This window comes from Rhinolophus hipposideros, assembly GCF_964194185.1.
Source record: "Rhinolophus hipposideros genome assembly, chromosome: 20".
Classification (NCBI taxonomy): domain Eukaryota; kingdom Metazoa; phylum Chordata; class Mammalia; order Chiroptera; family Rhinolophidae; genus Rhinolophus; species Rhinolophus hipposideros.
In genome coordinates, this window is record NC_138066.1 from 19,824,048 (window position 1) to 19,849,723 (window position 25,676).

Here is a 25,676-nt window from a genome sequence, read left to right on the forward strand (position 1 = left end):
CGTACACAACTAGTAACAAGTCTAATCCATGCCCGGGTCTTTGAAAAGAAGGAGGGTTTACTCCCACAACACTCAGATGGAAGGACCGACAAAGTCGCTCCTTGACCAAATTCTATCTGGCCCCTCTGAGCCCTCTTCTCAAATAGGCCTATAAAGACCTGAACAAACATGAACACAGTTTCTAAGAGCTCAAAGCCACATCCCTAGAATGAGTCTGCCCCACCCTCCACCCCCCACTACCCCCGTTAAGTCCCCGCCTGAGAATACTCAGAGCTGCCCAAAGAATTTACTCTTTGTTCCTGTCAGAACCTGAAGGAAGACCGGGCCTCTGTTTCCCTGGGTTTGTGGGAGGATGGCAGCCCACCTTGGAAAAGGGCCAGTTAGCAAACTCAGATGGCTTTCACACAGACCAACCTGTCCTTTCCACTCTTAGTAATTTTGCACTTCCCTGACTCTGCTCGAGTCGCTCTGGTCCCCCGCCTTCCTCCCCGATTTTCCTTTTAGAACACCTCGTCACCGCTGTCCAAATTGATGTTGAGTTCAGTTCACACCAAACTGTCTTTCCTATTGCAATAAGTATATTACTGACTAAAATCTGTCCTTGGCACTTTAACTAGTGTCCAGCTTGGTTTGTCTTTGACAGTCCTCAGAGGCTGGCTGTCACACCGGGGCTAATAGCTCGGGCTCTGGTTCACACAGACTGCTGGCCCATCCGCACGGCACACCTTGACTTGTTAGGCGCATTCTCACTCTTTACTTTTTATTTATTTATTTTTCAATTACAGTTGACATTCAATATTATATTAGTTTCAAAATGTACGCCATAGCGGTTAAACTTCTATATAATTTACGAAGTGATCCCCCTGACTAGTCTAGTACCCACGTGGCACTATACATCGTTAGTTATTATAATATTATTGACTCTATTCCCTATGCTGTACTTGACATCCTGAGACTATTTTTCTAATTCAAATCCTCAGCTCTGAACTTGGCTCCTTGCTGTCTCTGCTTCGTACCCTACTTCTTTGTCCTTAAGGATGAGGTTTCTCTGGGCGCGCAGCTCGGTTCCCACTTTGCACACCTTTGCAGGCTCCATTTTTGCTCACACTCCCTGTCTCAGTCTCAGGGGCCCACAGAGGCTGGGCCAACCTCCCAGCCTCCTCTGCCTCTGCCTCAACGCCGTCATCCCACCCCCTAGCTGTTGCAGTGGAGGCTGACCTTGGTCTTTACTCACTTCTCAGGCATTAAGTACAGGGCACACTTCCCAGCGATTCAAAAATATAGCGCGTGACAGATTTAAAACCAGTTTCTACTACGGAATATGATTTTATAAAATGGCTGAAGAGCTGTGGTCAGTACTAGACGGAAGATAACATTTGAGTCAAATTTTCAAAACGAGCTGAACTTGTAAGTGACGAGGGTATCTCTTTGCTGAGCGCTCCTTCACTGTTCTTCTGAGTCTCCCTTTCTCATGCCTGGCAGCAGGTACCTCCTACCACTCACTAACCTCGCTCTTTGCCCCAGGCCTCCCAGGGCAAATTGTCTTGGATGATGTGGTTTAGGCCTCCCTCAGAGTCATAGTCTCTCCAGTTTTGTTTTAGGCAAACTGGGGATAAGAGAAAGAAAGGGTCCTCTCTGCAGTCCTGCTTTGAGACTTGCTCCCTATGGAGAATTCGTGAACGTCTCCCTTCTAAGATGTGAACCTCGCGACAATCCTCACTCCATTGACATGAAGCGTTGACACAGCAGACCTGGTCCCTTCTCTGGTGCTGAACCAGAGACAGCAGGCAGGAGCCCATGCAAGAGCCCTCCTTCCACGGGAGCTCTATTACGAGAGAGAGTGACGCCCCCTCCCTTTTCCTTTTTGCCGGCCACTTTGAATTATATTAACACACATGATAAAACATGTCAAACCCTGGTTAGCAGTTTCTTTTAGCATCTGCTGTCCCCTCAACTCACCGCCTCCCCAATATTTTTTCCCCCAGAATGTTCTGGGGGAAAAAAAAACCCAACCAATTCAGTGAAAAAAGAAAATAAGCTGGATTTCTTTTACACCCAATTTTAGGACCCGACAGGTGGTACTGGAGAATTCGGTTACGGAGGCTACCTGACACTTTCTCCACGTTCAAGGTGAGTCCATTTACTGAGCTCAGCTGTGCTCCAGCCTCCCGAACCTTGCAGAATGGGAATCCCATTTCTCCTCCTCATACCTCTCTGCACGTGATCAGGAGAAGCCGAGAGCCACCAACGGAGGGAGCCCAGGAACTTACCCTCTGCTCCTGTGTGGCCACGAAAGTCTGGAATCCTGGAGCCACCCCAAAGCCCAGCTCTTGGATGAAAGGTGGCTCAGACTGACTGTGGATCTGAACTTTCACTCCTGCTTCAAACGTCGTTTCCTCTGAAAGAACAAAGACGGACAGAACCATGGGTCAGAGACAACCGATGCTTATGGAGTCCTGGGACTGAAAAGCCCCAAGGGATGTCAGAGGGGCCATGTGGTTGTCAGAATAAGAGCTCTCAATGACATCCAACTCCTTATCCCTGGAAACTCTCAATATGTTACCTTCCACCACAAAGGGACGCTACAGATATGATGAAGTTAGGGATCTTGAGATGGGGAGCTTATCCTGGATTATTCATGTGTCCCAATGTAGTCACAAGGGTCCTTGTTAGAGGGAAGCAAGAGGATCAGAGTTAGAGAAAGAACGGAAATATGCTGCTGGCTTTGAAGATGGAGAAAGGAGCTACGAGCCAAGGGATGTACGAGGTCTGACAATTAAACTGAGAACTTGTTGCAATGATGCTGCTAATATTTTTTATCAGAGGGATTATTCATTATGAATTTGCACCAACTGGACAAACAGTTAACCAAGTTTACCATTTGGAAGTGCTGAAAAGGCTGCGTGAAAAAGTTAGACGACCTGAACTTTTCACCAACAAGTCATGGCTCTTGCATCACGACAATGCACCAGCTCACGCAGCACTGTCTGTGAGGGGGTTTTTAGTCAGTAAACAAATAACTGTATTGGAACACCCTCCCTACTCACCTGATCTGGCCCCTAATGACTTCTCTCTTTACCCGAAGATAAAGGAAATATGGAAAGGAAGACATTTGGATGACATTCAGGACATCAAGGGTAATACGGTAACCTAACAGCTCTGATGGCCGTTCCAGAAAAAGAGTTCCAAAACTGCTTTGAAGGGTGGACTGGGCGCTGGCATCAGTGCATAGCTTCCCAAGGGGAGCACTTTGAAGGTGACCATAGTGATATTCAGCAGTGAGGTATGTAGCACTTTTTCTTGGATGAGTTCACGAACTTAATTGTCAGACCTCGTAGGCAGCTTCTAGAAACTGGCAAAAGCAAAGGAATGGATTTCCCCTAGAGCCTCCAGAGGAAATACAGCTCTGCTAACACCTAGATTTTAGCACAGTGAGACTCATTTTGGACGTCTGGCCTCCAGACCTGTAAGATAATAAATTTATGTTGTTTGAAGCCTCTAAGTTTGAGGTAATTTGTTTTAGTAGCAATCAGAAACTAATTCGGGTTAGTTAGGCCAACACTTTGCTTCAGTCTCCGAAACTACAGAATTGGATTATGACGTGAATCAAGCACCTTTATTTTATTTATTAACTTTTCTACTGGGTGTGAACTGAAGGCAAGGAGATCAAGAGGAAAGTACGTTCATACAGCACAACAGTGGACATAAAACTACAGGGCTTGCCTGTATTGTACGCCCCGTGTCTGCCCCTTGGATCTGCGGGAGATGAACAATTAAAAGAGAAGCTTCTGCCTTTCTTCCTTTGGGAGGAGACATGGCCCTTGGCAGTGGAAGGTGGCAGGGGTGGCAGAAGGTGATGGGATGGCAATGCCTGGTTCATCCTATGTTGGCACTCAGAATGGTGGAGAATGTACCTATGGGATAGGTATGCTTTTATTGGGCTTCCTTCTCTCATCTTCCTCTTTCCAAACAGCCTGCAGAATGAGCTTTCCACAACGCAAGTCTGCGTAACTCTCCTGTGCTTGAAGGAGCCCAGGCACCTTACCCCGTCCCTGTTCCAGCCCTGCTCTGGGCAGCCTTCTGCTTCACGGTGCTATGGGGTCCAACCCTCCAGGGCTGCCTGGATTGGTTGTTACTGGTCCTTGTTCTGCACAGATGCACACCGATCTCCTTCTGCCTGGGATGTCTTTCTACCTCGTCCCCCTGACCATCCCCCTACTCCTCACTGAAGATTTAGCCCCCAGCCCCATCCAAGGCAACTCCTCTTGCTCTATTGCCTTCCGCATATATGCCTGATAAAGCCTCTGCCACACCCTGTGTTAATCCTTTATCTGACTACCACATTCACAGGCTGGACCATCCTGGGGCCTAGTTGGGAACTTTCTCTCTAGATCTCAAAGGTCCTGCATGGAGGGCCAGGCATCAGGAACGAGGGAAAGATCTGTGACTCAACCCTCACTCACTTATAATGCGCAAGGCCTATTTAGAGGGCAGCTCAAGCAGTGTTCTAGAAGAAGAGAGTGGGGACAGGATGGGTAAATGAAGGAATGAGGGAAGAGGGTACGGGATGGGGGTGGGAGAAATGGAGGTCAGACGTCAGGGAGTGAAGGAGGGAGGGAGTGTCAGCACTGGGGCCATACATTGAGGGAGTTCAGGGACACACACTAAAACTGGCACAGAAGAGAAAGGTGAGGAAGGAAGGGTTGGGGCCAGGCAAACGGGCAGGACCCACAAACAGCCTGGGGACCGGCGACCGAGGCAGGGGAAAGGGTCCAGGGCTGAGTGAGAATTCCAAGTTTGGGGGTACACAGAATAGTTTAGTAGGAAGACAGGGACTCGAGGGAGGGGCAGGTAGGCCTTTCATAGTCTAGATGAGGAAGGAGTCCTGTGGCTGACACAGGGTGTAGGCAAAAGAGACCCTCTGCCTTTCATCCTAAGTTTTGTGGAGAGGGAGAGAACCCCAGGTGATTCACAAACACACCCCCCTTCCCTCCAGTAGTCAACAGTTCTGCGGTCTCTTTACCCAGACCCCTCTGTCCAAACTCCTGCCCCTGTGGCTGTGGTTTGTGTCCCTCTCTCCCATCGATGGTGACTGCCTCAAGAGGAGAGAGTGCTTCTTATTCATTCTAGTGCCCGCTGCCTCTGTCGGGGAGGAAGACTGTGCGGAGGAAGGATGGATGGGAAGAGGAGGGTGAGCCATCAGCTTTCAGCAGCTGTGTTTTCTAAGGCCTGCCCATGAGCGGGGTTGAGTTGAGATCGAGGGGCCCAAAGAACAGGCTCAGCTGGGGAAAGGAGCAAACGTGGAGTGATGGCGGGAGCGCAGGACACCCGTGCTTGGGTGAAGTGAAGGCACACTCAGAGGGTGGAACCGGAGAGATGCCAAAACGTATATTTCAGAGCTAGCTGAAGCTGGGCACCTGCGACAGCACTGGAATTAAGACACCTTAGAGCCAGTAAGATAGGCTCAAAGGAGGGGTCCTGTGGCTTACAGGGGAAAATGAAAAAGGAAGCCTTTCTGTCAGAAATGCTGTGAATCATGGGCAAAGCAGACGGGCGGGCGGCGGTGTCAGTGAGAGGGGCCCAAGGCTAATCAGACGGGTAGGATTTGCAAGGGGAGTTTATTCTGGAAGCGGCAGGAACAGTGTAAAATCCTAAAGTAATCCTAAAGTAACCTTGCATCTTTACAAACATCCGGCGACCGACCGAGGGGCATGAGCAGAAGAGGGTGATGGATGAGGTTTCTCCTGTCTTTAGAACTTTTCAGTGGAACTTTCTGCCCAGATGGCATGGCCCACAATCTGTGCTATCTATCCAACACGGTAGCCGCTAACCTCACGAAGTGTGACTACTGCAACTGAGGAACTGTAATTTTAATTTGTTCACTCATTAGCTCCCCCCTTAGCTGTACTGAGGTAGAATTGACAAATAAAATTGTAAGGTATTTAAAGTGTGCAATGTGATGATTTGATTTACATATACACGGTAAAAAGATTTCTACCATCGAATGAACACATCTGTCACTGCCTATATTCCCCCCTTTTCCTTGCTTTATTTGTCTTGAACTCAATTTTAATTCATTCACTTAAATAGCCACATGTGGCTAGTGACAACCTCACTGGGTAGTGTGGTTGTAGGATGCCAGCTGTGAGCAGACCCCAGCCTTCTCAGAGCAGCGGGAGGGTGAGGACACCACCACCCTGCTTTCCTAAGCAGTTGTCCTCATGTCTGGAGGCCGTGGGTGATCCTGTCTGGCCCTGATTTTCCCAAAGCACCACTTATTCTTACATCTCCAGATGGAGTTTCTCTTCCCTTCTAGAACTGCTCTTGGCTTCCCTCGTGGATTATTCTGCAGTTTGTGGACAACAAAACCCTCTTCTAGGCCCTGGCCCCTACCTCCTCTCCGTTTCCCACATTCCCTGGACATGGAATGTTATCGGGGTATATATAAAGACCCAGTGTAAGAGCTGAAGTTATCAAACATAGATGTTAGAGCCAAAGGCTCAGACCGTGTACAGAGGTTCTCAAACTAGAATGTGCATTGAAATCACCCAGGAAACTCTAGGTGACGATTCTGGGGACCCAACCCTAGAAATTCGGATTCGGTTACTCTGGGATGGAGCCTAGAAATCGGCAATTCCAGGGATTCTGATATGGGTTATCTGAGGCCACACACGTCGGGCAGGTAGCGATCCAGTCCACAGAGGGGAAGTGACTTGCCCAAGGCCACGTTGAAAGTCAAGAGCAGAGCAGGGGCTAGAAGCTGGCTTAATCAGCACTCTTTCTACCCCGCTGGGGGTGTGGTTTATTTCCTGTGAGCCGATGCCATGCTTCATAGCCCTGGGGTTCTGAATGAGGGCTGGAGAGAGGGAGTACGTTTTCCCTTGTCACATTCCTTCACTCCCCAGCACAGGGCCTGGAAGAGAGCAGAGCTCAGTAATTGTTTGTTGAATGAGGCAAATGAGTGAGGAAGTGTCCTTTGCTGAATCTACTGTTCTCTGCCCTTGGACCAGCTAGGAGTCTGCTCAGAGTCCTACTGGACCCTGGGAAGCACCAGCACCACACGCCACCCAGCCACAGACTCCCTCCCACGTCGCAGGACTCAGGAGGTCTCGTCCGTTGAGATGCAGGTGGGCTGCACACAAAACAACAGCAGCTACCACGGTGGTATCACCCACACAATTTTGGGGTCCCAGTGTAAAATGAAAATGTGAGCCCTTTACTAAAACATCATTGAGTTTTAAGACTCAAAATGTTCTGCAACAGCAGAAATTAAACCAAGAGTATGGCCCTTCTGAGCATGGGGCCTGCCCAGGTCATGCGTCCGGGAAGGATGCCTGGGCAACCACCCAGACTGATGCTAGACAGAATTCCTCACATTCTCATATTCCTCTCACCACTAAATGATTCAACACTGAGCTGCTTCAAAGAGTGTAGGCCCCTGGGGCAGTGAGGGATTTGTTTACACGTCCTGAACACCAGGATTCCAAGCCCCAGAGAGCGAGAGAGAGCACAGAGAAAGGGGAAGTCACTACACACGCAGTGTTAGGAGACCTAGTTAATTGGGACCAAGCGGAAACCCAGACAGCTTCATAGGAAAGATGATGTTCAATCAGGATGAGGGTGGTAGGGCCCGTTCAACCTACAGTGGCTGAATCTCTCTTTCATTTTTCAGGGGCACGGCCAAGGCCGCACGAGGTGAGGTCTACAGTTTGGAGTGTTTTCTGCTGGTGCAGAGAATATTGGAGGGCACTGCGGAAAGAACCAGGGAGGGAACTGTGGGCAGAATGCATAACAGGGCAGGGAAAGTACATGGCAATAAAAGAAGCTTAAATCTTTAATCTTTGCAAATTACAGGAAACATGCCGAGGAAATAAACACTGGAGAGAAGTAGGCAGGGAAGCTGCTCTGAAAATCCGGAGAAATAGTCTAGGCTCAGGCAGGGATGAGCTGATACAAAGCCATTTCATATTGGACGAATCTGACTTTATAACAATGGCTGGGATAGCTAGCCTGAGAGGACACTGCACCATCTCATATTGCCTTCCCTAAGCCTTGCCCACATCTTTGTAAACAGTCCTTCAAGAATTTTTCCTTGTATTACCCAGGCGCCGGATGCTGTTCATTTCCTGTCTGGGTCCTAATTGGCAGAACCCCCAGAGGGCATCTATCCCTAACCTCTGAGAGACAGCAGGAGGATGCTTTGTGACACCATTCACTGCGTCTGACAGCCATCGTTGTGCTTGAGCACGTTTAGGGATGGAGACCTCATACCTGCAGGGCCAGACCATGGTTTTCCAAGTTCATCCTTTTATTATGTGCCAAACCTCCTGCTTAGAGATCTTACCCCTGCTCCTAGGGCCGCCCCTCTTCCACTGGACACCCCTTCAAGAATCTGAAAATGCGAACTGTGACCTTCAGAGTCTTCTTGTTTCCATGCTAACCTTCCCCAGTAGAAATGAACCCCTGAGTCTTCTTTTTTGGAGGCCTCATTAGCGGGGGTATATTCGGGGACATGCTTGGCGTAGCCAGGCTTCCATGGGGAGGGGCTCAAGACCTTCTCCTTATCATCCCCAGTACAGCCAACTGCCTGCATGGCCTGTGGAGTCCCTGGGCACCCACCTCCCACACTGAGTGGGGACAAGGTGGGGACAGGGCTTTGGCACTCAGAGACAGAGTGCCCTGTTCCCAAAGGAGTGAGCCAAGCAACGTGAGACAGTGGCAATGTAGGCCCCTTCAACCTGGTGGGTCAGAACCGGAGAGAGGCTAGGACAACTGGTTAGATGTTTGGGGCTCTTGGGTCAGGCAGAGTGAGGTCAAGTCCAGCTCTGTGCCCTTTGTCAAGTTATTGAATCTCTTGGAGCCTCCTTTTTTCTGCAAAGTCTGCAGAATGGGTTTGAACATTATAATGGATCCTTCATAGGGCAATTGCCATTGCCCAGGGAGCCCTTAGCACAAGGTCTGTTTCTTAAGAAGGGCTCACTCTTCTGTAATGCTATCATCATCATCATTAATTCAGTGTTTCTGGCTTTCCACACAACCCACTTAGATCAGCTGCTGTGTCACATTCCTCTTTCCTTATGCTAGTCCCTCCAGCTCAGCTGGCCTTTCCTCTTCCGTTCCATCTGGGTGACCCTTAATCAGCTTTGCTGTCACCACCTCCTAGAAGCCTTCCCTCCATTGGGTGTCCTAATTCCTTGTACTTACCTTGTCCACAGTTGGTTGTATCTCTCTCTCTCTCCCTCTCTCTCTCTCTCTCTCTGTCTCTGTCTCTCTCTCTCCACTAAGACTGAGAGACCCCCTGGGTCAATGTTTTATTTATGTTTACATGCATAATGCCCGGCACTCAGGTGCTCAGTAAAATGCCTGTTGAAGTGAGTAAAACAACATGGCTGACCTCTGAGACTGTAGCCTTCTGGTGTTATAGATGAGCCACAGAGGTTCTGAGAGGGCAGCAGGTTTGTCGGGGTCTCGTGGTGAGTTTGTGGCCAAGCTGGGTCCACAGGTGCCAGCTCAGGACCCTCTGCCACAGTCCGCAGGCAGCAGATGGTGAATAACAGACTAGTGGGTGGCTGTGGAGGGGCTTGAGGCCAGAGCTCATGGGGGCTGTGCAGGGGCAGCAGAGACTGCCTGTGACACCGCCCTGAAGGCACACAGCTGGTGTCACTGTCTTGCGTGACTGCTCTCTTCCTGGTCAGTGCTGAGCATGAAATCACAGTGGCTTAACCATGGGGACTTATTTATCTTCTGGATCAGGGGGAGAGGCCTGGAGTGTTCAGGTTCATGTTTCAGCGGGGTGGGGGGGGGGGAGAGGCGGGGGGGGGGGAGAGGCGGGGGGGGGGAGAGGCGGGGGGGGGGAGAGGCGGGGGGGGGGAGAGGCGGGGGGGGGAGAGGCGGGGGGGGGGAGAGGCGGGGGGGGGGAGAGGCGGGGGGGGGGAGAGGCGGGGGGGGGGAGAGGCGGGGGGGGGGGGAGAGGCGGGGGGGGGGAGAGGCGGGGGGGGGGAGAGGCGGGGGGGGGGGAGGCGGGGGGGGGGGAGAGGCGGGGGGGGGGAGAGGCGGGGGGGGGGGAGAGGCGGGGGGGGGGGAGAGGCGGGGGGGGGGAGAGGCGGGGGGGGGGGGAGGCGGGGGGGGGGAGAGGCGGGGGGGGGGAGAGGCGGGGGGGGGGAGAGGCGGGGGGGGGGAGAGGCGGGGGGGGGGAGAGGCGGGGGGGGGGGAGGCGGGGGGGGGGGAGAGGCGGGGGGGGGGAGAGGCGGGGGGGGGGGAGAGGCGGGGGGGGGGAGAGGCGGGGGGGGGGAGAGGCGGGGGGGGGGAGAGGCGGGGGGGGGAGAGGCGGGGGGGGGGAGAGGCGGGGGGGGGGAGAGGCGGGGGGGGGGAGAGGCGGGGGGGGGAGAGGCGGGGGGGGAGAGGCGGGGGGGGGAGAGGCGGGGGGGGGGAGAGGCGGGGGGGGGAGAGGCGGGGGGGGGGGAGAGGCCGGCCCATCAATCAGCTGCCCTCTCCCTCCACCCCTCCCAGGGGCTTCTCTGGCAGCCACTAATGACTCAATGTTGTGTCATAGTCCTGCGATTTCCTGGGTGCTGAAAACTGTTTGTGTGTGTGTGTGTGTGTGTGTGTGTGTGTGTGTGTGTGTGAGAGAGAGAGAGAGAGAGAGAGAGAGAGAGAGACAGAGAGAGAGAGACAGAGACAGAGAGAGATAGAGAGACAGAGAGAGACAGAGACAGGGAAGGAGGGAAGAGGAGAGGAGAGAGAGAGAGAGAGAGAGAGAGAGAGAGAGAGAGAGAGACAGAGAGAGAGAGACAGAGACAGAGAGAGATAGAGAGACAGAGAGAGACAGAGACAGGGAAGGAGGGAAGAGGAGAGGAGAGAGAGAGAGAGAGAGAGAGAGAGAGAGAGAGAGAGAGAGAGAGAGAGAGAGATTGGGCACATTGCTCCATTTCCTCCTATTTCCCTAAAACTTTAGAGTTCACAGAAACAGAAAGAAGGAACTGAACTTCCTGAGGACCACACATGGGTGCTTTCCACCATTCCACATGTATCCCCGCATTCCTGGGGCAGTAACCTACTGAATGCCTGCTGTGGACATGTGCCACAGGTCAAGGAGCAGGGCTGCAGCAGAACCGGGCAGAGCCTCTGTCCTCAATGAGCTCACGCTCTGGTGGAGGGACAGACAATCAACAGGGCCAGTGTAGCATCAGGCCAGAGGTGGTAAGTGCTGGGTAAGGGCAGCGGGGAAGAGGATAGCAAGACAGGACAGAGCAGGGCCGCTGGGACTCTTCACATGGGAATCAGGGCAAGGTTTTTCAGGGTGATGATGTTTGCGTAGTGGCCTGAATGAAGTGAGCAGGTGGGCCATGGGGTGCCCCAGGGAAAGCATTCCAGGTGGAGGCAACAGCAGGTGCCACAGCCCTGAAACAGGTATGCACTTGACCTATTTAAGGATAGCAGGGATATGTTCAGAGGCCACATGGTCATCTCATTTCTCCTCACAGTGACCCCTCCAGGTAGGCTTATCATTAGACCCCCATTCTACAGACAAGGAAATAAAGCCTCAGAGAAGTCAGCTTGCCCTAGCCATACCAAGCACATCCAGGCTCAAACCCTGGGTGTCAGTCTCCAAAGCCCAGCTCTTTGCCCTCTAATACCTGGCCTCACTCAAATGCTTTGTACCTTTCTAGTGTCACTGGTCACATTCCCCATTGGGTCGGGGTCCTTTGGGAACTTGCAGGCCCGGACCCTGGGCCACTCAGCTTTGAATCCCCTACGTGGCAAACAACAATACTGGCACATGTATGGTAAGCTTTGGGGTTTTCCTAGATTTCATCTTCCTGGGTCCTCCTCCCAGCTGTCCTGAGACAAGTGTCGCTATTCCCATTTTAATATATATATATATATATATATATATATATATATATATATATGTATATATATACACATACATATTAATATATATTTAAAAAATATATTTAAATATATATTTTATATATTATACATATATATTAATATATATTTGTTAATATTTGTTAATATATATTAATATATAGTTTATATTACTATATATTTATTAATATATATTAATATATAGTTACACATAATTTTTAAAATATGTATAATTTTAATACATATACATATACATTTTTACATTATATACAGTTTACAGATGAAGAAACCAAAGCTCAGAGAAAGTAAAGGGCAGACCCAGAATCTATGATTCATGGGTACATGAAATTCTGGACCTAGTAGAGCCCTTGACACTTTTTAAATTCAGTTAGCTTTTCTTCTTTCAGGTGAGAAAACTGAGACTCACAGAGAAGAGAGAGGCCACTGGCCCCATGTCATGCAGTGTCCCTTGACTCCTGACCCTCCTCTGTCCTTGGCCAGTTGGCTAGAAGAGACAGTGGTCCCAGATGACAAGCCCATAAGGTTCCAAGCTGGACAGGTTGGAAGTGGAAGAATAGTTTAATTTACATGGGGTTTAGCTGCCTATCTGCTCTCGTTTCAGAGTTCAGGGCTAAGCTCACTGAGCATCATGTGACAATGACAGGGGCCGAGGTCCCAGCCCTAGCCTGGTAAACAGGGTCTGCCAAACATTGTTTGGGTGCTCAACTAGAGGTAACATCTTGGTCCCTCATGCTCTCTTAATTGGACAGAGAAATCCAAGCAGGCTTAAGTCGGGACCCTGGGAAGAGGAGAAGGGCAGTATCAAGAAAAGCATGGACTCTGAATTCACAGAGCTGTGGATTTGGCTCACAGCTCCACCACTTAACAGCTGTGTGACCTCAGACTAGTTATACTGCCTCTGAGCCTTTGTCTCCTCTTTGTTAAAACGAAGCGGGGCAGGGGGTGGGCGCTGATCTCTCAGGTTAATTTCAGCTCTAAAATTCTCTGAGCTGAGGATCCTGCACAAGTCTCCTAACCTCACTGCATCTCATTTCAGTTTCCTGGAAAAGAGATTTCTTAACAAAAGACATGGCTGTTCCCCACTCACATCCAGTCAGAGGAGTCTGATTTTTCTAAAGACAACACAAAGAAGCCACAAATAGCGGCCTAGCTCAAAGCCGGTGATGTGTGTCTTACTCTCCCAGTCTGTCCCCAGCCCCCGCCCCAACAGGCAGGCCCAGCTGAACAGCATGCTGACCTGAGAAAGTCCGCACCCAGCACAGAGACAGGCATGGTCATGCTTGATTGCTCACAGGTGATACTTTGAGGCCAGGTGAGCTTCTGGACTACGAAAAGTCAACACTGCGTCCCCATGCTGGATTAATTTACATGGGGTTTAGCTGCCTATCTGCTCTCATTTCAGAGTTCAGGGCTAAGCTCACCGAGCATCATGTGACAAGGACAGGGGCCGAGGTCCCAGCCCTCGCCTGGACTACAATTATGTCTGCTCTGCGTGGCAGCCTGATACAGCAGCGTTCGCACCAACAGCTCCTGGTCCAGGAGAAGTTATCAAATGCCCACCAAAGCTTGGTGAGGGCTGCAAGCCCCAGCCTCCTCCTGCAGAGCCTCCAAGCACGCCAGCATTTTAAAGGCCCTAAGACACGCTACGGCAAAACATGCTACCCTCTGTTGGACCGAGTGTTACACAAAACAATCTTCTTTTCTTTTTCCTTTCTACTTTCGTTTTTAAGGAACACTAGGTCTTGGTGGAAAGAACCAAGGACCAAAATCAGAAGATATGTATTGAAGTCCTAGTTCCAATCCTTTTTAGCCATAAGGTCATGGGAAAGTCACTCAGCATATCAGAGACTGGCTTACCACATCTGTTAAATGGGTTAATCTGCTAAATGATACCACTATGGTATTTACATCATAAGAGCGTATGAGGATCAGAGGACAGAATGCAGGCGAACCACCTATATCCCGTGGAGTGATGTACCCGTGTTGGGGAAGGAGACAGTTTTTGTTAGCTCTTAGTTATGCAACAGAGAAGAGCGGCTACACTTAACACATTCCGGTTAAATCGAATATTTACAAAACTTACATTAGTGCAGGCACCGTGTGTGGAATTGGGTCTGGTCTCATTATAAAAGGATTTATTCCAAGGATTCTTTAAATAATGAGCTTTCCGAGTGCATCCAGGCTCAGAGATTATAAATTACTTGCTAAGACGGCTGGTAAATCTGGGTAGGCAACTGGCACACAGGAGACCCCACCCTTGAAAAGCCATCAGGAAGTGCTGTATGTCTCTGAAATTATTGGGGAAGTCTGTGGATGATTAAGACTCTATTTATAAGAATTCTGTTTACTCATACCGCTGTAGTGGAAGTCAGGTATAACCAGATGGTGGAACAGATCAGATGTATGAATTGCGATGTGATCATAGAATTCAAAATCATTCACAGCATGAATGAATTCATAGCAACTTTTTGTTATCGAATGTTTTCTCAGTCAATGAATGTAAAAAAGTATGAGAGCCTTCACGTGGGGGTGATGTCTGAGAAACATCTGGGTGTTACAAGGTCATCCTCATACTTCCAAAGCGTGGGAAACAGTGGCCTAGATCGGAGCTTTTCACAGTAGCCTGAGAGTCACTTGGGGATCCGGTTACAATGCAGTCAGGCTGGGGCCTGAGATACTGCCTTTCTGACAAATCCTGCAGCACCCGATTCTAACCAGGCAGTTAACTGTGGGTTCCTTGTGCTGTCTTTAGCTGTTGGGGAGCTGGCCTCTGCCTGCCTCTCCAGCCGCTGGTCCCATCCTTAGATCCAGCTATCCCAGAACACCCAGGTTGTTCTTGGCATTTGCTCCTCGGTCCCCTCCCTCTGTGCGGCATCGCCCCTCCCATGACCCACACCCTCGCTAACTCCCATGCACTGCCTAGCCACCTGGCAAACAGGCCTAAGGCCCAAGTTCAGCTCTTCTCTGAGGCCTCTCCCAAGTTACCATTTTCCTCCCTTCCAGAACCATTGATCCCTTCCTTTGTGCTCCATCTCTCCTCCATCTGTCATAGCACTTGGTGACATTTAATTGTTTCCATGTCTCCTTACCAGACTGCAAATACCTGGCCCTCCTTAGGCACTTTACATGAGAGCTGTTGGATCAATGAACTTCCCTCTACTACATAAAAGGAGTACTCGAGACGGTCCCTAAATTGTGAACTCTTAGAAAACCTGGACTGGGCCTTTCATCTGTATCCCTCAGTGCCGGGCACATAGTAGGCGCTCTTGGCGATTGATTCACTAGGTGGACGTGAGCTCTGAGGTATGTCTGTTTGATCTACAGCCCAGACATTCCCCCTCAGACCACTGCCTGCCTGGCTGGGAGTTGTAACTAGAGCACATATATTTTCTGCACCGCACTTAGCATATGCATGAAGCAGGTCTTCTCTTAATCACAAAAGTCAGGCTTCTTCTGGCTGTGTGATGGGTGTGTGATTCCAACGGTACCTCTGACTCACGGCATGATTTCTCCAGATGCCCTGGCACCTGTGGAGACCCCTTATCCAGCACCGAGATCCTCTCTGAGGGTGAGCTCAGAACCGCAGCTGCCTGTTTCATGTCCCTGTGCTCCGGACTCTGAATTCAGACCAGAGCCTGCACCTTCCTTCTGGGGAGGTCCTCGGCACCAGACACCATGACCAGAGTTTTTCCCGGAAGCAGAAACCATAGCAACGATCTGTATGCCCTCCTGCTATGTCCTATTTGTGATGGAGGCTAGGAAACATGCTATCCTTGATAGCTGCTAAGGCCTTCCAGCTACGTGGAAAATGTATGATTATTTTAAATTAAATTTTTATTTTTGGCAAAGCAATATATGTACATAATTTAAAAAGCCAAATGGTACTGCCAGGCTGCCAATGAAAAACTGCCGTTTCCTGCTCCACCTCTCTCCAACCCCCGAGTCCCATTCCTCAGAGACAACTACTCTCTCAGCGGTGTTAGTTGTTCCTTCTGGTATTTCCTTTCACATCTTTGTGAACATCAACTGTTTGACAGTGATTTCTTGGTTACTAAAAATTTTAGATATTCTCTGCTGAATTCCTACCATGGAGATGAGGATGTCGGCTTCTTACTGAATGAAGTGTCCTGCTATATTTGCTTTTCTTTCATCCTCCTCTATAATACTTATATGATATTTTGTTTAAATCAGTGTCCAGCTTGTACATAATTATGACTATGGAGATATTGCCTATCCTCCAGCCTGTAGTCTATAATGACTTTTTTTCTTTTGAAACTGTTTTGTTCTTCCTGTTTTTTTTCTTTTTTGTATATTGATTTGTTTAGCTTGCTAGGTACTTATCACAGAAACGGCAAAAAAAACCAAACACAAACAAACCGAAAAAAAAAAAAAAAAGGTCAAACTCATAGAAACAGAAAGTAGAAAAAGTGGTTGCCAAGGCCTGGAGAGCAATCAGGAGAAATAGGGAGATAGGGAGTGACTGGTAAAAGGGTACTAAACTTTCAGTTATAACATGAACAAGGTCAGAGGATCTAAGATAAAACAGTGTGACTATAGTTGATGATACTATTGTACAATTGAAATTCGCTACGAGAGTAGAACTTAAATATTCTCATCAAAAATATGTTTTGGAATATATTTGACTATCATAATATATTTGAAACAAAATTCTACCTTCATACTTCATTTGTGGCTTGCTTGATATAGAACTCTGTCTTAGATCATCAGGGAAATGCAAATCAAAACCACAATGAGATAAGCCCTCGCACCAGTCAGAATGGCTGTTATCAAAAAGTCAAGACAGCATGTATTGGCAGGGATGCAGAGAAAAGGGAAACCTTGTGCATGCTTGGTGGGTCAGCAAACTGGTACAGCCAGTGTGGAAAACAGTATGGCAATTACTCAAAAAAAACTAAACATAGATCTATCATGTGACCCAGCAACTCCACTTCAGGGTGCTTGTCTGAAGAAAATGAAAAACACTAATTCAAAAAGATATATGCACTCCTATGTTCATTGCAGCATTATTTACAATAGCCAAGATATGGAAGCAATCTCAGTGCCCATCAACAGATGAATAAAGAGGTGGTATATACACACAGTGGAATATTAGACAGCCATAAAAATGAAATCTCGACACTTGTGACAACATGGATGGTCCTTATGCTAAGTAAACACTTATGCTAAGTGCAATAAGTCAGACAGAGAAAGACATTTTATGTGGAATTAAAACAAAACAAATGAACAACAAAAAAATCCCCAAATAAAAACAAACTCATAGAAACAGACAGCAGAGGGATGGTTGTCAGAGCAGAGGAAGGTGGGGGGATGGGTGGAAAAGGGAAAGGTTGTCAGTAATATTGTGATAAGTTTCCATGGTGACAGATAATTACTAGAATTGGGGGAGGTGACCACATTGTAAGGTATAAAAATGTTAAATCACTACACTGTACACTTAAAACTAATATACTAGTATAATATTATAACTAATATTATATATACCAACTATACTTAAAAAAGAATTTTATCCTAGAAAAGACCCTCCTCCCCCCCGCTAGCCTCGAATTAGAGAGCATCATGCCATCGTCTTCTGGCTTCAGCTGTATCTGCTGGGAAGTATCAGACCATTCTGATTCTAGATCCTAGGTACGTGACTTGCTTTTTTTTTTCTCTCCAGAAACTTTTAAGATTTTCTCTTTGTCTCTGTTAGCCTGAATTTTGCAAAGATGCATCGTGGTCTGGTTGTTTTGTCACTTACTGCAGACAGGACTTGGTGAATTCTTTTGATACGGGAAATCATGTGCTTCAGTTGGGAATTTTTCTTACATTATTTCTTTGGCAATGTCTTCTTCTCCATCTCTCAGTTTTGTTATTCTAGAAGTCCTAGCAGTAGGATGTTGGATTTCCTAGATTTACCCTCTCATTTTCATATTTCTTCCTCTTCCATTTTCCGTTTGTCTTTTTGTTTTATTTTACAGGAGATTTCCTCAGTTTTGATCCTTTCAAGAGTTTTAAAAAAATGTGTGAAATCATATTTTTAAATTTCCAGTTTTTAAAACTTCTTCTTTGAATGTTACTTTTTAATAGCATCCTATTTTAATAGCTCATGTTTATGAATGCAGTACCATCTCTTATCTCTTGAGACATTTAATTAAAGCAGTTTGATGGTGCTTACTGTTCCCTGCATTTATTTTTTATTTATCAAACACTTACATAGTGCCTAATTATTACTCAGGCACTTTTCTAAGTACTTCACAAATATTAACTCATTTCAATTTTCCTAACAATCTTACAGAGTAAATAATAATATTATTCCCATTTTACAGGTGATGGAACTGAGGCCCAGAGAAGTTAAGTAACTTGCCCAAAGTCACACAGCTGGTAAATTATAGTTGGGATTTGAATCCAGGCTCTAGTCTAGTTCCAGAGCTTGTGCCATTTAACCATTATCTCTATTTCCTCAGAGTTTCTTGTTTGTTTGGTTAGTTTTAGTTCCTTTCCTGTCAGCGACTTCACTCAGATGCCTGGCTATTTGGCTGTACAATCATACTTAAAAGGTATTTAAAGCCTACACAGTCATTCCTTGTGGGGGGAAAACTTACCAAGGGACTTCACTCTAGAGTGATCTAACTAGGCCATTTTGTTTGGAAACTCCTGTCATTCTCTGTGGATCTCTGTGGATCTCTTTGTCAGTGTCTCCAGGAAGGGATTCCCTCAGAATTCTGTTTGGGGGTGGGATACATGAGCATGGCTGGAGGTCTCACTACTCAGTAAGCAGAATGTCACCTCATCTCCCTGTGTTCTGTACAGCACCTCACCGTGACCTCAGCTTTGCCTGGTTTCCTTAAGCCCAGAGCCTGTTTGTTTCAATTTTATCTCCTGCTGGGGGCAGAGAGAGATTTGTCCGGCTGCTTTGAGCTATTGGAGGATATCTGGGGGGACTTTTAACTAATCCTCCCAATTTTAACTTCACCCCTCATCCCCGTCTTATGCAGCACCTCATGCCTCCAATCCCTGATCCTTCCTTGAGGTTCTATGGTGAGAACTGTTTGGCTTTTAGTTGGCTTCTCAGTGTAGACTCTTATCTTCTAGCTTTGCCTGCTCTGCCAAGCAGGTACCATCAGTTTTCCATTTTCCCAAAATTGGCTGACATCTAATGTTGTCTTCTCTTCCATCCTCTTTGTTCTTGTGGGTTTATACCTTATACAAAAAAAAAAAATCCTTGATTGCCATTTAGGTGGAGTTTGGGGAGGGAGACTCCATGGACGTGTGTCCAATTCACTATGTTCAACCAGAAGTCCCACACAGTGAGCATGAAGAAATCAAACGGGGGTCCTCATCTCCAGCTGAACTGGATCAGCTCTGTCTTCATGTGTTTTATATACTGGGGCTGTGCTAAAGCTTTTGTTCAATACAAAGATTACGCCATTGAAAAAAACCAGAGAAAATAGAAAAGAAGAACTTCAACAGACCTATCATTATATGCCATTCTCTCTTCAGAGATGTCACCTGAACCTTTTTATTTTCCCCTGAGCTATTTTCATGGTAGTGCTTGTACAACCACATTTTGAACATTAAAGGAAGGTAGTGGAAGGAGAATCAGTTTGGGGTTCATAAGTGGGTTTTCAGCTTGGTTCAACTTCTTGACGAGGTGTGTGTTCTTGGGAAGTTCACGCAATCTCTCTGGGCTCTAGTTTCTTTATCTTTCAATGGGGATTATAACACCTTGTTAGCACGTAACTGGGAGGGTTCCTGGGGTAGAGTGTTCACAGCACATAGTAGCTACTCATTAAGGCACATAGTAGCTACTCATTAAGGTAATGCCTCCCTCATCCGGGCCCCATCCGCGTGCACAATTATAGCAATTTCCCCCCCCCCCAACAAATATGTCAACAAATAATTTACTGCCCTTGTATATGTCAGTGAGCCAGACAGTCCACATTTCTAACGTCTTGGAGCATATATTTTAGTGGAAGGGGACAGACAAGAAAAAGTAAATAAGTAAATCATATAGTATACTTGAAGGTGACATATGTCCTAGAGGAAAGGACAAGCAGAATAGGTAAAGAAGGGTGAGGCGTGAGGTGGAGTGCAGTTTTACATAGGGCAGTCAGGGTAGGCTTCATGGAGAAGGTGATATCTGACTTGATGGAGGGGAGGCAATTAGCCACGTCGGTCTGAGCACAGAGAATTCTAGGCAGAGAGAATGGAGAATGCAGATGCCCTAAAGTGATAGCGTTCCTGGAGTGTTCCAGAAGCCACAGGGAGCCAGTGTGGCTACAGCCAAATGAACAAGGGGACAGCGTAGGAGTTGATGAGGCTGATGGGGATAATAAAGGGCCGGATGTTTACCACTATTAGAGCATAGACTCCCAAAATAATTCCTTTGCTCAAACATAACATCAATTTTGGTTTTCTACAATACTAGGATTTAGAGAAATCAAGGAAGATAACATTTGATAAAAAAGAATTTTGCATTGAGGTGAATGATGGATAGAGGGAGATGGGAGTGGGCTATTTGCGGTCTTTCCAACTTTGGAGCCTATCTACCCAGAATTTGAGTTCATTAGAAACCCTGTACACCTGGTTTCCTCAAATATAACCTACCGCCAACTCTCACCCTGGCCCCTACTTCCCCCAGCATGGCTATTATCTCTCGGGAATTCCTTCTCTAGCTGCTGTCTACCCAGCTTCTTCAGAGCTCTCATGTCCTCTGCTGATCACTGATTGGTCCAAGGGCGGGCATCTAGCTGAACTGGGCCAATGATTCCCTTCTCTGTTTTTTTTGTTTTGTTTTGTTTTGTTTTTTTAAATAGGAGATCCGCGAGAGACTCAATAGTCTCTTGCGGTGGTAGGACGTGTAAAACATAAAACTGTTGGGAACCATGTGTGAAAAAATATATATGTGTGGGAAAAGCCTGTCTCTAGTGAGAGTGAATAAATGGATTCAGAAAGAGGAGAGATGAAAGGGAGTGAGAAACCTGAGGGGCCTAAGCCCTTGGTTCTAATTGTTTCTGACGCTGCATCCTTGCCTTCCCGCTGTTTGGTTGTGGAAGCTTGCCTTGGATTCTGAGGGCAATACAATTTCTTTTAAGCCTAAGCTTGTTTGAATCCGGTTTCTGTCTTGTGCAACCTAGATAACCCACTGTCTCTTTTTTTCTTTGAAGTTTCTCAGAGGCATCTACAGAGTTTCGTTTTTAACAACCTCCCACCTGCCTTCAATTTAATTTCCTTTAGAAAATGCTGGCCATGAATTCTGCACTTCTGTAGTCTAGAACGGCTTTTCTATCCTTTCTCTATTTTGTGAGTTCCCCCATGAGAAAGAAGATTTCCAGTCAAAGGCATTTGGGAAATAAATGCTGAGTGCAATATTCCTATCTTGGAGAACTCATGATGTAGCACATTAAAGAATTCCTGCAATGAGAAGAAGTGTTGAACTCTCTCTACTAGAGTTCTCCAGGTTCCTTTTATTCCTGGGATATGTAATATCCCAAACTCCTGACATTCCATAGGGCCCAGGTAGGGGCATTAGGTCCCCGTGTGACAGAGTCTGCCTTCTTTAAAATTGTGTATTTCCAGTGTGCCCTGCTCAAGGATGTTTGACCAAGGGGGCATTCTGGTATGGGACATGTGAGCCCAGAGGAAAGGACATTTTTGATCATTGTCATAGCCACCCTGTATTGGCTAAGCATAAGCCCAATGAGCTGGGTCAACCCAAAGGGGGTACCTTTCCCTAATTCACTCATGGATGCCCAAAGTCCTTTCTGTCAGTCAGAACTACTGCTTCCTTACATTTCTGAGAGATGAAACTGCCCTTGAGGCGAGGCAAGAGTGTATCAGAAGCTCTGCTTTGAGCGGAATGACACTTCAGAGGTTGAGGTTAGGACCCGTTACAGGTATGAGATATTAACAATGTGGGACTATGCCCCCAGCCCCTGGTCGTCATGATCATGCTTCTGCTATTTACAGTGTGCGGGGAGCTCTCTTTGAACCCTTCAGCCATCTTGTAAATTTGATGGATTTAATTTGTTTCATTGATCTCTAGTTTATAGATGAAGTAAATGTTCACTTGCTCTCAGTCACACTGCTAGTAAAGGAAGAGCTGCGGATTTGATCTGGGGTTTGCCTCTGTCATGCCGCTTTCCTGTCCTACTACACGGCCTCTGTCATTCAGCTGTCAGTGGGCACTCCTTCAACAGCCATATTGCAATTAATTTCTTCTCCATCATCACCCAAATATCTCCTATAAGGACTTCAGCTCCTTCCTCCGGGGGTTGAGAGGAGGTGGGAATGCTAAGGAAGCAAGATGGTGTCTGTGGGGCTACACGACTTGGCAAGTCTGGAAGGCAGCCTCTGTCCTGAGGGCCGGGGTGGGGCTCGGCCTGGCTGTGCCCACAAACCTTGGGAGCGATGACTCAGCATCAAGATATTGCCATGCTTCCTACCAAATGAATGGGAGAAGATATTTGCAAATAATACCTCTGATAAGGCGCTAATATCCAAATTATATAAAAAAACTCATACAACTCAACAACAAAAAAAACCAACAGTCTAATTGAAAAATGGGCAGAGGACAGGAATGGACATTTCTCCTAAGAGGACACACAGATGGCCAATATGAAAAAAATGCTCAACATCACTAATCATCAGAGAAATGCAAATAAAAACCACAATGAGATGTCATCTCACCTCAGTCAGAATGGCTATCATCAACAAGACAAATAGTAACAAGTGTTGGAGAGGCTGTGGAGAAAAAGGAACCCTCATACACTGTTGGTGGGAATGCAGACTGGTGCAGCCACTATGGAAGGCAGTGTGGAGGTTCCTCAAGAAATTACGAATAGAATTACCATATGAGCCAGCAATCACTCTCCTGGGTATCTACCCCCAAAATTTGAAAACATTTATCCATAAAGACACGTGTGCTCCAATGTTCATTGCAGCTTTGTTTACAGCGGCCAAGACATGGAAACAACCAAAATGTCCTTCGATAGATGAATGGATAAAGAAGTTGTAGTATATATACACCATGGAATACTATTCGGCGGTAAGAAAAGATGATATAGGAACATTTGTGACAACATGGATGGATCTTGAGAGTATAATGCTAAGCGAAATAAGTCAGACAGAAAAAGCAGAGAACCCTATGATTTCACTGATATGTGGTATATAAACCAAAAACAGGAAAAGAACAAGACAAACAACTGAAAGAACAAAAACTCATAGACACAGACAATAGTTTAGGGGTTACCAGAGGGTAAGCAGGAGGGGGAGCGGGGCTCTGGAAGAGGGTAAATGGGGTCTAATATATGGTGATGGAAAGAGAACTGACTCTGGGTGGTGAACACACAATGGGGTTTATAGATGATGTATTACAGAATTGTAGACCTGAAATCGATGTAACTTGACTAACAATTGTTGCCTCAATAAACTTTAATTTAAAGAAAAAACAATTCTAGAGGCTGCCAGCACCCCTGGGCTTGCTGGCCACATCACTCCAATTCCTGCTTCCGCCCTCACATTGCCCGCTCTGTCTGAGCCTTCTGCATCCCTCTTATGAGGACCCACCTGCATAATCCAGGATCATCTCAAGATCCCGTTCAAATACCGCATGCACTAGGATACTTTCCCTGACCCTCCCTTCCCCACGCCCATGGAGGCTGCCGTCCCTCCAAGCACTGGGCACACTGGTGTCACACGGGACTGCAATCGTGTGTGTCTCTTCCTTGAGGCGTGATCGAGGAATCAGTCTTTTTCTCCCTAACATCCTGGCTTTGGTGCAAAGCCTGAGATGAATATATCACTAATGAATTGTTTACTGAATAAATAAGTGAATAAATAAATGCAAGAAATAAGTTTGGGGCCTGTACACATGGCCCCCCCACCCCGGGGCTCACACAGGCATGAATCTGGGCCCCCCAGAGGCTCACACAGGCATGATGCCATCCCCCCGAGTCCATACCCTTGGCTTTCCAACACTGCACAGACCCTCCACTTGCCCCCAGCGGGAGGAGCCTGCTTTCTTTCCGTTGGGCTTCCTAATTGGGTTGGGTTATTCAAATGGCTGAGAGAAGAAGGGGCTTGTCCATCCCTTTCTCCTCTCCTGAAATCAAGCCCCTCACCGGCCCAGGCTTGTTGGTTCAAACCTTCATCTATGCCTCCTGCCAATACCTCCCTTCACCCTACCTGCCTTCCCTTTCCAGTATTCCCATCATCTGCCCCTCTCCCATCTAGTGAAACGTGAGGAAACGCATCCCAGTCCACGCCAGGGGTGCCCTTACCATCCATTCACCAGCATGTCACCAACCCCTGAATGGAGAGCAGTCCTTCAGAAGCTGGGCCACGGCAGCCCACCCGAGGCAAACTGGTCTTTCAGAGTCCTGCAGCCCTCCGCCATCACCCGCTGCCCCGGTCTGTGGGCCCAGCTCACCTGTCTCTCCCCAGATGGGCAGGTACTCATCTTGCTGAATGTCCAGCATGATCTCCAGCCCGTTGCCTGTCCCCCCCTTGACCGTGGTGAGTAGAGGTTTGCCATCCTCGCCTGAGTTAAACATGTAACACTTCCCATATTTTGTAAACACCTGAAGGAGAGAAGAGAAAGAGAGAGAAAGAGAGAGAGAGAGCATATGGGTGACTTCAGACTGGGCTCTGGAGAATGGTGAGACCCCAGAAATCCAACAGTAGGCCAGAGTCCCCACAGCCCATCACAATCAACCCCTCTTGGGGACCAATGATTCCTTGCCCTGGCCAATGGCATGACTTTTGCCAAGTGGGATTCTGGCATCAAATCTGGACACGCTTTGGGATTTATTACAATGGGACCTGATCTCTTCTCCCTCTGCATGCCCCCTATGGGTGTCCTGTCCACTTTCAAGTGTCAAGCATCATTCCTAAGCTCTTTCAATCTGCACCTCTGGCCCTGATATCTCTCCTGGGCTCCAGACACACTGATCCCACTGCCTAATAAACATGCCCTCAGAGGGATCCACAGATCCCTGACACTCAGCATGTCCCAGCGGAAACAAATGTTCCTCAGACTCTCCAGTGCCCCGGATGGTTCTTCCAAACTCCGGTGATGGGAAATAGCTTTGCCACCTGCCAAGGTGCTCAAGCCAGATTCTCACAGTGGCTGTCCACTCTTCCTCTTCCTCACCCCCATGTCCCATTAACCAACAAAGTCTGTCAACCCTTCTCTACAACCGTCTTGCATTTTTGCTTTTTTGTCTTCTGCACTGCTGTAAGTCAGGATCCAGTCATTTCTGTCCTGGGTTGCTGCAATTTCCTAGCTGGGCTCTCCCGGACTCCATACAACCTTCTCCAGCCCACCCTCTAAGTTAACTGTGGTTTGCTCTCTCTGAAATGCAAACCTGATCTTGTTAACCCTGTGCATAAAATCCATCAGGGCTCCTCAGGCACCTTCAGCTGAAATCCAGGCCCTCCATACTCAGCCATTTGTGATGCCTCTCCCTACTTCATCCTACTGCTTCCCATGTGAGTCCCTGGAAATCCACTAAAAGGCAAGCTCCACGGGCTCAGGGACTCCATCTGCTGCAGTCTCTGTCTCTGGTAGCTAGCACTGTGCCTGGCACATGGGGCTGCTCTTGGAATATATGTTGAATGAATGAGTGCGTAGGTGGGTGGGTGGAGCCAGATCAAACACCTTGCTGTACCCTTGGATATTCATTGCTGGTTCACACCTTTGAGGCTTTCTATTTGCTGCTTCTGCTGCCCAGAAGTCCTCTCATTTCTCTTTCTGCCTGGACAATCTCTGGCTCTCTGCCTGG

At 47.7% G+C, this 25,676-nt stretch overlaps 1 protein-coding gene across 2 annotated transcripts in view; it reads right to left on the minus strand.

Annotated features, from left to right (window-relative positions):
• ASIC2 (acid sensing ion channel subunit 2) overlaps window positions 1-25,676 on the minus strand; it is a 972,995-nt gene that overhangs the window by 57,829 nt on the left and 889,490 nt on the right. For both annotated transcript variants that reach the window (XM_081029196.1, XM_081029195.1), the window contains exons 2-3: window positions 24,323-24,473; window positions 2,271-2,398 (exon numbers count right to left, since the gene is read on the minus strand). In XM_081029196.1, the coding sequence (XP_080885322.1) occupies window positions 2,271-2,398; window positions 24,323-24,473 (279 nt within the window). The remainder of the gene's footprint in view (window positions 1-2,270; window positions 2,399-24,322; window positions 24,474-25,676) is intronic.